Source organism: Oncorhynchus mykiss, chromosome 19 (assembly GCF_057628025.1).
Source record: "Oncorhynchus mykiss isolate SJ-2025 chromosome 19, ASM5762802v1, whole genome shotgun sequence".
NCBI classification, from domain to species: Eukaryota; Metazoa; Chordata; class Actinopteri; order Salmoniformes; family Salmonidae; genus Oncorhynchus; species Oncorhynchus mykiss.
This window is the reverse complement of record NC_143040.1, coordinates 25,486,821-25,497,786: the sequence shown is the minus strand read 5'-3', so window position 1 is coordinate 25,497,786 and position 10,966 is coordinate 25,486,821. Positions and strand designations below refer to the sequence as shown.

Genomic DNA, 10,966 nt, shown 5'->3' with positions numbered 1-10,966 from the left:
ACTGCTCAAAAAATAAAGGGAACACTTAAACAACACAATGTAACTCAATCGCACTTCTGTGAAATCAAACTGTCCACTTAGGAAGCAACACTGATTGACAATAAATTTCACATGCTGTTGTGCAAATGGGATATACAACAGGTGGAAATTATAGGCAATTAGCAAGACACCCCCAATAAAGGAGTGGTTCTGCAGGTGGTGACCACAGAGCACTTCTCAGTTCCTATGCTTCCTGGCTGATGTTTTGGTCACTTTTGAATGATGGAGGTGCTTTCACTCTACAACCCACACAAGTGGCTCAGGTAGTGCAGCTCATCCAGGATGGAACATCAATGCGAGCTGTGGCAAGAAGGTTTGCTGTGTCTGTCAGCGTAGTGTCCAGAGCATGGAGGCGCTACCAGGAGACAGGCCAGTACATCAGGAGACGTGGAGGAGGCCGTAGGAGGGCAACAACCCAGCAGCAGGACCGCTACCCCCGCCTTTGTGCAAGGAGGAGCACTGCTAGAGCCCTGCAAAATGACCTCCAGCAGGCCACAAATGTGCATGTGTCTGCTCAAACGGTCAGAAACAGACTCCATGAGGGTGGTATGAGGTCCCGACGTCCACAGGTGGGGGTTGTGCTTACAGCCCAACACCGTGCAGGACGTTTGGCATTTGCCAGAGAACACCAAGATTGGCAAATTCTCCACTGGCGCCCTGTGCTCTTCACAGATGAAAGCAGGTTCACACTGAGCACGTGACAGACGTGACAGAGTCTTGAGACGCCGTAGAGAACGTTCTGCTGCCTGCAACATCCTTCAGCATGACCGGTTTGGCGGTGGGTCAGTCATGGTGTGGGGTGGCATTTCTTTGGGGGGCCGCACAGCCCTCCATGTGCTCGCCAGAGGTAGCCTGACTGCCATTAGGTACCGAGATGAGATCCTCAGACCCCTTGTGAGACCATATGCTGTTGCGGTTGGCCCTGGGTTCCTCCTAATGCAAGACCATGCTAGACCTCATGTGGCTGGATTGTGTCAGCAGTTCCTGCAAGAGGAAGGCATTGATTCTATGGACTGGCCCGCCCGTTCCCCAGACCTGAATCCAATTGAGCACATCTGGGACATCATGTCTCGCTCCATCCACCAACACCATGTTGCACCACAGACTGTCCAGGAGTTGGCGGATGCTTTAGTCCAGGTCTGGGAGGAGATCCCTCAGGAGACCATCCGCCACCTCATCAGGAGCATGCCCAGGCGTTGTAGGGAGGTCATACAGGCACGTGGAGACCACACACACTACTGAGCCTCATGCCGACTTGTTTTAAGGACATTACATAAAAGTTGGATCAGCCTGTAGTGTGGTTTTCCACTTTAATTTTGAGTGCGACTCCAAATCCAGACCTCCATGGTTTGATAAATTTGATTTCCATTGATAATTTGTGTGATTTTGTTGTCAGCACATTCAACTATGTAAAGAAAAAAGTAGTTAATAAGAATATTTCATTCATTCAGATCTAGGATGTTATTTTAGTGTTCCCTTTATTTTTTTGAACAGTGTATAATAGCTAGGCTATGAAAACATTCCCAGAGGACTGAAAAACCTGCTGGTTTACATTGTCATACTCTCTTGACATAGTACTTTACATTAAAGGAATTCATTGTTCAGGGAAGGGTATTTACATAATTTTGGCAGCCAGGCCCATCGCATCTCACTGTATTTGTACATGGAAAACAGTGTGGTGACATACCGTAACCAAGTGATACATCTATAACAGTAAATATTAGGCTGAACGCGAGAGAGGCATTGTTGATGGCCACGTTCCACCCTCTATGAAAACAGAGGAGGCATTCCAGTCAGTAGCGCTACGTTTCCTTTAATCATTGGTAGGTGATGGTCTGACTGACTGTTGCTCAGGTGAATTGTCTGACTCTAGACAACTACACTGAACAAAAATATAAACATAACATGCAACACTTTCTTAGATTTTACTGAGTTACAGTTCATATAAAGGAAATCAGTCAAATTAAATAAATTCCTTAGGCCCTAATCTATGGATTTCACATGACTGGGACTACAGATATGCATCTGTTTGTGTCACAGTTACCTTAAAAAAAGGAAAACCAGTCAGTATCCGGTGTGACCACCATTTGCCTCGTGCAGCGCGGCACATCTCCTTCGCAATAGAGTTGATCAGGTTATTGATTGTGGCGAGTAGAATGTTGTCCCACAGAGGTAGGGTTGCAAAGGGTCAGAAGCTTTCCGGTAAATTTCCATGGGAAAGTTAAGCCTGGGAATTTGTGGAATTTTGCTTAAATTCATCAAAAAAGTTGGCTTATAACAGTGAACCTTTTTTTTGTGGGAGAGACAAGGCAATTCTAGGTCTTGTGGCATATTTTGGTTAAACTATCCCCAATTCAATGGAATTGAATTGCATGTACAGCTGATTCTCAAGATCTTGCATACTAATGAGATGCTATTGAGCCCACAACTACTACAAAGTCTGAGCCAAGGACTACATGCCTTTTGGTAAGTTTTGATTACAATACTGGGTGGGGTGAATATATTTTCACCTTTTGTTATCTAGCAAATAGTAGCCTACAGAAAAGTGTTTAAATAATTTCTAACTTGTTAATTTCTGCTAGTTAGTTTTTTCTACTATGTGGGTTTTAGCTTGCTTGAGACTGCTAACTGAGTGTTAATTCACCTGTTTCCATACATGTTTCATTTTAAAACATTTATACAAAGGAGTTGTTTAATCTAACTGCTTAACTATTTATCTGTACATGGAATTGTATTTTATTTATTTTTTACAAATCTTTTCAAGGACAATGCCGAGCACCATCTGATGTGTGGAGACATTTCACTGCAGCTAATGTAGAAGGAAAAGCGGTGTACATTTGCAAATACTGTGCCAAATCATGTGAAGAATGCAACAAAGATGCAGAATCATCTGGCCACGTGCATAAAGTTCCCTTAGCGCTCACAACAAGCAACCGCTGGACAAAAATCCCTCTACTTCTATTCAAGGTGAAAATGATGAATCAGACACCTTAATGATTTCAACAGCACATGGTCCTCCTGGAATCAGACATTTGTTTGACTCTATGGAGGAACGTAGTCAGAGAAACGCTGATGAATGTCTTGCTCGAGCTGGCAACTGCTCACAGGCAATGTGTATTGGAAGAGATTTCTGAATGTTCTTCGCCCAGCATTCACTCCTCCAACCAGACATGCTTTATCTACTCACTTGCTGGATGCAGAGTTCAAGTGAAGGTTAAGCAGATCATAGAGAAAGAAGACTGTATTGCAATCATCTCTGATGGGTTTTCGAATGTTTGTGGGCAAGGAATAATTAACTACATCATGTCCACCCCTCAACCAGTATTCTACAAGAGCATAGACACACCAGTCTCTAGATTGCAGATGAGCTGAAGGCAGTCATCAATGACCTTGGACCACAGAAGGGACTTGCACTGGTGGCAGACAATGCTGCGAACATGAAGGCTGTTTGGTCTAAAGTGGAGGAGTCCTACCCTCACATCACACCTATTGGCTGTGCTGCTCATGCATCGAATCTGCTCCTCAAGGACATCATGGCACTGAAAACAATGGATACACTCTACAAGAGAGCCAAGGAAATGGTTAGGTATGTGAAGGGTCATCAAGTTATAGCAGCAATCTACCTCACCAAGCAAAGTGAGAAGAATAAGAGCACCACATTGAAGCTACCCAGCAACACCCGTTGTGGTGGTGTTGATGTCATCATGTTTGACAGTCTCCTGGAGGGGAAGGAGTCTCTCCAAGAAATAGCCATATCACAGTCTGCCGATATGGACAGCCCCATCAAGAGGATCCTCCTGGATGATGTATTTTGGGAGAGAGTGGTAAGCAGCCTGAAACTCCTGAAACCTATAGCAGTAGCCATTGCACGGTTTGAGGGAGACAAAGCCATCCTGTCTGATGTTCAGACTCTGCTTGCAGATGTAAGAGAAGAAATCCGTACTGCCCTGCCCACTTCACTGTTTCTCCAAGCAGAGGAAACTGCAGTTCTGAAATACATCAAAAAGCGTGAAGACTTCTGCCTGAAGCCCATACATGCTGCAGCGTACATGTTGGATGCCAAGTAAGCTGGCAAGAGCACCCAGTCTGGTGCAGAGATCAACAAGGCCAATGGTGTCATCACCACTGTCTCGCCACCTTGGCCTGGATGAGGGCAAGGTTCTTGGCAGTCTGGCGAAGTACACTTCCAAGCAAGGGCTTTGGGATGGAGATACAATATGGCAGTCGTGCCAACATATCTCATCAGCTACCTGGTGGAAGGGACTCCGTGGATCTGAGGCTCTTTTCCCTGTTGCCATCATCATCCTCCAAATCCCACCAACATCAGCCGCCTCAGAGCACAACTGGTCCTTGTTTGGGAACACACACACCAAAGCACGCAACAGGCTGACCAATACAAGGGTTGAAAAATTGGTGGCCACCCGGGAAAATTTGAGGCTTTTTGAGTCTGACAACGAGCCATCCTCAACCAGGTTGGAAAGTGACAGTGAAGATGAGGCCTCAGTCTGATGTTCAAGAGGTGAACATTGAGGAGGTCCAGGGAGAAAACATGGAAGCCTGAGAGGAAGACAACCAAATCTTTAGTTTCTAGACTATCATTTTACAGATGTTGAAAACGTTTTTCGGAGATGCGATGGATCATTCAATATTAACTTTCTTTTGTTGTTCAGTGAAATCATGCCATGTGAAGTCGACTCATTCAATTTTATTTTTTTCTATTGAAGGATTTAATCATTTGTAATTATGTCTCCTTATGATAAGGTAAAAGGTTTGTTTGTCTCCATATGATATAGTAAATATATCCAATGCAATTAATATCTACATTCAAATGATATTAATATTAATTGCCAAGGAACTTTTCCACCTCTGAATATTCCCCAAAATGTGCAACCCTATACAGAAGCCATGCAACCTCATGCTGAAACATGAGGTGATGGCACGACAATGGGCCTCAGGATCTCGTCACGGTATCTCTGTGCATTCAAATTGACATCAATAAAATGCATGTGTGTTGGTTGCCCATAGCTTATACCTGCCTATACCATAACCCCACCGCCACCATGGGGCATCCACACAGCGCCGACGCCATCTGCCCGGTACAGTTGAAACCAGGATTCAAGAGCATACTACAATCCTGCAGTCAGGGTGCCAATTGCACACTCCCCTGAGAGATCTGTGGCATTGTGTTGACTTTTATTGTCCACAACACAAGGTGCACCTGTGTAATGATCATTCTGTTTAATCAGCTTCTTGATATGCCACACCTGTCACGTTGATGGATTATCTTCCCAAAGGAGAAATGCCCACTAACCAGGATGTAAACAAATGTGTGCACAAAAGTTGAGAGAAATAAACATTTTGTACATATGGAAAATATCTGGGATCTTTTATTTCAGCTCATGTTTCATGGGACCAACACTTTACATGTTGCGTTCATATTTTTGTACAGTATAGATGTGTCAGTCTATGACATGGTCAAAACAGACAAAAGAACAGGGGTATTGCCACAGGACTACTTTGTATTGTCACATTTGACACCATAACCATAACCCATGTAAATACGTTTTTGTTGTTGTTGTCCTTTACCAAGTAGATACCTGGCAATTTCTGTACAGTAAAAGTGTGCAACTGTTTTGTGAACCTGATGCGATTCTATAAAAATCACACTACTACTGTGACCAAACAGCTGGAGGCGGATCATGCTTGCCAACTGGAGATGAAGGGCATGGGAAGAAATCAGCCATTCTGGTTTGCGGCGTCTCAATCGCACCACCACCTGATTGTAATCACTATGCCCCGGGTTTCTCTGCAGCTCAGTTGGATGGTATAACCTGGAGCTTGTATCACCAGGATAGTGGATTCGATTCCAGGGATTAGTGGCAGATTATACACTAAAACGTCACTGATTGTGATGACAATGAGTGACAAGGTGTGTATGACATGGGAAAGTGCGTTGTATTGTGTTAAAATATTTCATATTCAGTGTTTATTTGTATACAGCAGTATTGGATTTAAGCCAATTTTCCCTCAGGGACATTAAAGTTAAATCCTACGATAGCACAAACAGACTGGCACTCCGCCAAGCCCTGTGGTGTGTTTACGATGTAGCCTTGTTCAGCCACACCTAAAACCATGAATAGCATCTAATGAACCATATTAATCCATCCACCCATCCGAAACTGACATTTTCTTGTGTGTGTTTAATGTGTAAAATGTGTACACAGTAAACTCTTCAAATATGACAGATCAAGGCAATAACAAAAAAGTGCACATAAAACAAAACAAAGAATGATAGTGAATACAAGTGATTTGGCAGCACACCTTCAATTGAAGTGCACAGTCAAGACAACTATGACATACATAGCATAGGCATTACATTTGAGGGTACGGCGTAACTGTGGTCCTAGAGAGAGAGTGGTCCTAGAGAGAGAGAGTGGTCCTAGAGAGAGAGAGTGGTCCTAGAGAGAGAGAGTGGTCCTAGAGAGAGAGTGGTCCTAGAGAGAGAGTGGTCCTAGAGTAGTCCTAGAGAGAGTGGTCCTAGAGAGAGAGAGTGGTCCTAGAGAGAGAGAGTGGTCCTAGAGAGAGAGAGTGGTCCTAGAGAGAGAGTGGTCCTAGGGTAAGTCACCTGGTTGCAGAACTGGTTCCAGTTCCACATGCTCAACTTAAAACGATTGAATGGTAATGAATCATTTGATTGATTGATTGAAATGAAACATTTAACGTGGCGGAACCTAAAACATCTCCTGGGGGCATTTGGTTTTCCAAACCAGCAGTAACGTTTGTTTGCCGATTCCAAAATGGAGACAAAATAAGATAAAGTGGCGCAAAGTGCTTACAGCCCGGTATGACAAATACATACAGTTAAATATGTCATAGCAACATACTGCTTTCATAGCGTGGCTTCAACAATAACATATTGTACGTTTAGAATTAAGACGTAACAAAAACATGGAATTATGAGGGTCAAAATATTGCCAATATTTACTCATGTGGCTGTACTCATATTACTGTATAGGCTGTTATACATGTATCCACACACACTACTAATTCAGTAAGGTAGTTAAATAGTACTACTATTTCAGCACTGTTGTTTATAGTACTACCATTTAAGTACTGTATCCCCTGTAGAAATTGTATTATGTTGACATTGAAAATTAGACTATCACTGAAGACCCCTTTGGAAAATACCCAACTTGTCATCGTCTAACTGAAATAAATGACCGCCAACGGTTCGTCCAATCGAAGGAGTCGATAGCTAGAAGAGCATGTGCATGTCAGATTGTCCCATCTGGGACAGCAGCATAGATGTAGGCCCTATTGAGTAGATCTATCTGTAGATGCTACCTTCTATCTTAGCCATTTCTATTTGCTAATAACAAATCTTTCTACACCAGGGAATTGCAAGATATGTCCCTCCTCCTTTGGGGACCACAAATGAAAACTAGAGCTTGACAACTGACCAATGGTTCTTAATAGATGCACCCGTTGTGTAGTCCATTACCGTAATGTTCTTAATAGATGCACCTCATGTGTAGTCCAGTACTGCAATGTTCTTAATAGATGCACCTGGTTGTGTTGTCCATTACCGTAATGTTCTTAATGGATGCGCCTGTTGTGTTGTCCATTACCGTATTGTTCCTAATAGATGCGCCCGTTGTGCAGTCCATTACCGTAATGTTCTTAATAGATGCGCCTGGTTGTGTAGTCCAGCACCATGCTAGCGGCCCCCAGTAGGGCGGGCTCTTCGAGGTCGGATGTCAGGACCTGGATGCGCTGGGCGGAGGTGAGGGCTCTCTGACCTATGACCTGCTGGACAGGTGCCTGGTAGTGGGCGGCCAGCACTCCCGACAGGATGACCAGAGAGGGGTTGACCACGTGGAGGATGTTGACGATGCCCACTCCGAGGGCCATGCCGGCTGAATGAGGAGGAAACGGGGGTGAGGAGAGTGGTTAGCTATAAAATACAGGGTGGGTTTCATACAGATGCACTATGATTCAAACTGGCTCTGGACTATGATGTCAATGTCACATTTGATATCTTGTTGTCATGCATCATATTTCAGCTAGTAAATGAAAATGATCAAACGTATTTATCAAACGTATTTAACCAGGTCAGTCATTGAGGAAAAATAAATGTACAGTGCTTTGAACTTTCACATTTTGTTGCGTTACAATTCAATCTATTTATCCTACTTTGTAATTTTTGGTCATTGATCTACATAAAATACTCCATAATGTCAAAGTGAAAAGAAAATGATACATATTTTTTTTTACAAATTAATAATTAAATAACTAAAATAGTCATTGCCTTTTTTTAGGCAAGCCTAAATTATTTCACAATACAAATGTTGTTATATGGACTGTGCAATAAGGCTTGACATGATTTCTGGATGACTACCCCCATACATACAATATCTAAGGTCCCTCAGTCAAGTACTGAATTTCAAGAATAGATTAAACTACAGATTTGATTTTATTTAACTAGGCAAGTCAGTTAAGAACAAATTCTTATTTTCAATGACGGCCTAGTGGGTTAACTGCCTGTTCAGGGGCAGAACAGGAGAGTCAGGACACCCGTTTAACGTCCCATCTGAAAGACGGCACCCTACACATGGCAGTGTCCCCAATCACTGCCCTGGGGTATTGGGATATTTTTTTAGACCAGAGACCAGTGCCTCCTACTAGCCCTCCAACACCACTTCCAGCAGCATCTGGTCTCCCATCCAGGAACTGACCAGGACCAACCCTGCTTAGCTTCAGAAGCAAGCCAGCAGTGGTATGCAGGGTGGTATGCTGCTGGCATACAAATCAGACATTGAATATCGGACGGTTGAGCTAACGTAGGCTAATGTGATTAGCATGAGGTTGTAAGTAACTATTTTTTTTCTTCTTTGTATTATCTTTTACCGGATCTAATGTGTTATATTCTCCTACATTCATTTCACATTTCCACAAACTTCAGTGTTTCCTTTCAAATGGTATCAAGAATATGCATATCCTAGCTTCAGATAAATGACATACCCAAATCTTTGGCGAAAATTGAAAAAAAAATGGTCCGATCCTTTTTAAGCATGTTCCCGTTAATAATTATGCTGTGGATGATGTATTAAACCACCCAGACACAATCGTTCTTCTGAACTGAGCTGCCGGACAGAAAGGAAGCTGCTTAGAGATGTCACCATGAGGCCATTGGTGATTTTAAAACAGATCAAGTTCAATGGCTGTGATGGGAGTAAAACTGAACATTGTAGTGACTCCAAATAAATGACAGCGTGAAAAGAAGCATACAAATATACAGAATACAATTATTCCAAAACTTATATAACTTATATACTAAAGTAATACTGCAAAAAATGTGTTTTTGTCTAAATGCAAAGCCTTATGTTCTGGGCAAATCCAACAACACATCACTGAGTAACTGCCTCCTTATTTTCAAGCATGGTGGTGGCTGCAGCATGGTATGGGTATGCTTGACATCGGCAAAGACTGGGGAGTTTTTCAGGATGAAAAGAAACAGGATGGCGCTAAGCACAGTCAAAATTCTAGTGGAAAACCTGATTCCGTCTGCTTTACACCAGACATTGGGAGAGGAATTCGCCCTTTTAGCAGGACAATAACCTACACTGGAGTTGCTAACAAAGAATACAGTGAATGCTCCTGAGTGGCCAAGTGACAATTGAGTTAAATCTGTTTGAAAATCTATAGCAAGACTTGAAAATGGCTGCCTAGCAATGATCCCAAAAACCCTGGCAGAGCTTGAAGAATTGTGAAAAATATAAAATGGCCAAATATTGCACAATCCAGGTGTGCAAATCTCTTATGGAGACATACCCAAGGAGACTCTCTGCTGTAATTGACTCAGAGGGGTGAGGATTTATCTAATCAAGGTCTATTAGTGCTTTGTTTCATTCATCTTTTTTTTTTTTTGATGTTAAAATTTCTCTTCCACTTGAAGAGTATTTTGTGTACATCATTGACAACATAAAATGTAATACCACTTTTTAACAATCAAAATGTGAAGAAATCCAAGGGAGGTGTAGAGTTTCTACAGGCACCGCATCATTTAACTTATGAAAGAGTAGGTCTGATTTAAGGTGACGTTCAACCAACATAACGAGCGCGGACCCACCTGTTCGGAGAACGGCTCCAGCCTTGCTGTTGCCCAGGCGGGCTGCGTTGATGAGGTGGATGGCGCCGACGGACTCGGCCTTCTTCAGATCCACCATCCCCTCCACCTCCAGCAGTTCCTCTGGAGAACCAAACAGACACAGGCCAAGGGGTCAAATCAACATCTCTTTTTCATGAGACAAAAGACGTGCCGTTTTTAGCTTTGCATCCCTACCTGTTGAAGACGGACATCCAATGTGTACCTGGTTCAATGCATTATAACCACCATGCATGATGCTTTCCCGGTTTTAAGTGAAGGGTTACCTAAAAAAAATTGTATCAAGAAGTGTTCTAACTAACCGTCATGGAGCCTCTTGGCTTCTTTCTGCAGGGCCATGCCTGATGCGTAGGCCTCGATGCAGCCACGGCTGCCACACATACACTCCGGCCCGTCCAGAGACACCATGATGTGGCCCAGCTCGGCCGCGCAGAACGTACTGCCGTGGATCAGCTCGTTGTGCTGGATGATGCCCCCGCCGATGCCTGTTCACAAATCAAACAGAATGGTTAGTGGCTTCCCGATCAGCACGACTACCATATTTGTTAGGGGTCCTTTGTTGGCAAGGTTCTGACACCCCTATAGTGACAAATGTTGTTTTGATGGGTAGGTACACTACGTAGCTACGCTGGCATGAACGAGCAATCCTTAATAGTGTAACGACCCTGGGTTTATAAGCGAGGAAATCGACCCTGCCGCAGGAGCATGCTTTTGCGGCACAGTCGGACCTCGGGCTAGAAGGTCGAGGGTTCGAGGCCTGCT

General features: G+C 43.4%; 1 protein-coding gene across 2 annotated transcripts in view; it reads right to left on the bottom strand.

Moving 5' to 3' along the window:
• Window positions 1-5,395: 5,395 nt before the first annotated feature.
• The window catches only part of LOC110498664 (bifunctional UDP-N-acetylglucosamine 2-epimerase/N-acetylmannosamine kinase), a 44,035-nt gene continuing 38,464 nt past the window's right edge, over window positions 5,396-10,966 (bottom strand). For both annotated transcript variants that reach the window (XM_036954350.2, XM_036954348.2), the window contains exons 11-13: window positions 10,507-10,689; window positions 10,169-10,288; window positions 5,396-7,955 (exon numbers count right to left, since the gene is read on the bottom strand). In XM_036954350.2, coding sequence (XP_036810245.2) covers window positions 7,720-7,955; window positions 10,169-10,288; window positions 10,507-10,689 — 539 coding nt within the window. In that variant the 3' untranslated portion in view covers window positions 5,396-7,719. The remainder of the gene's footprint in view (window positions 7,956-10,168; window positions 10,289-10,506; window positions 10,690-10,966) is intronic.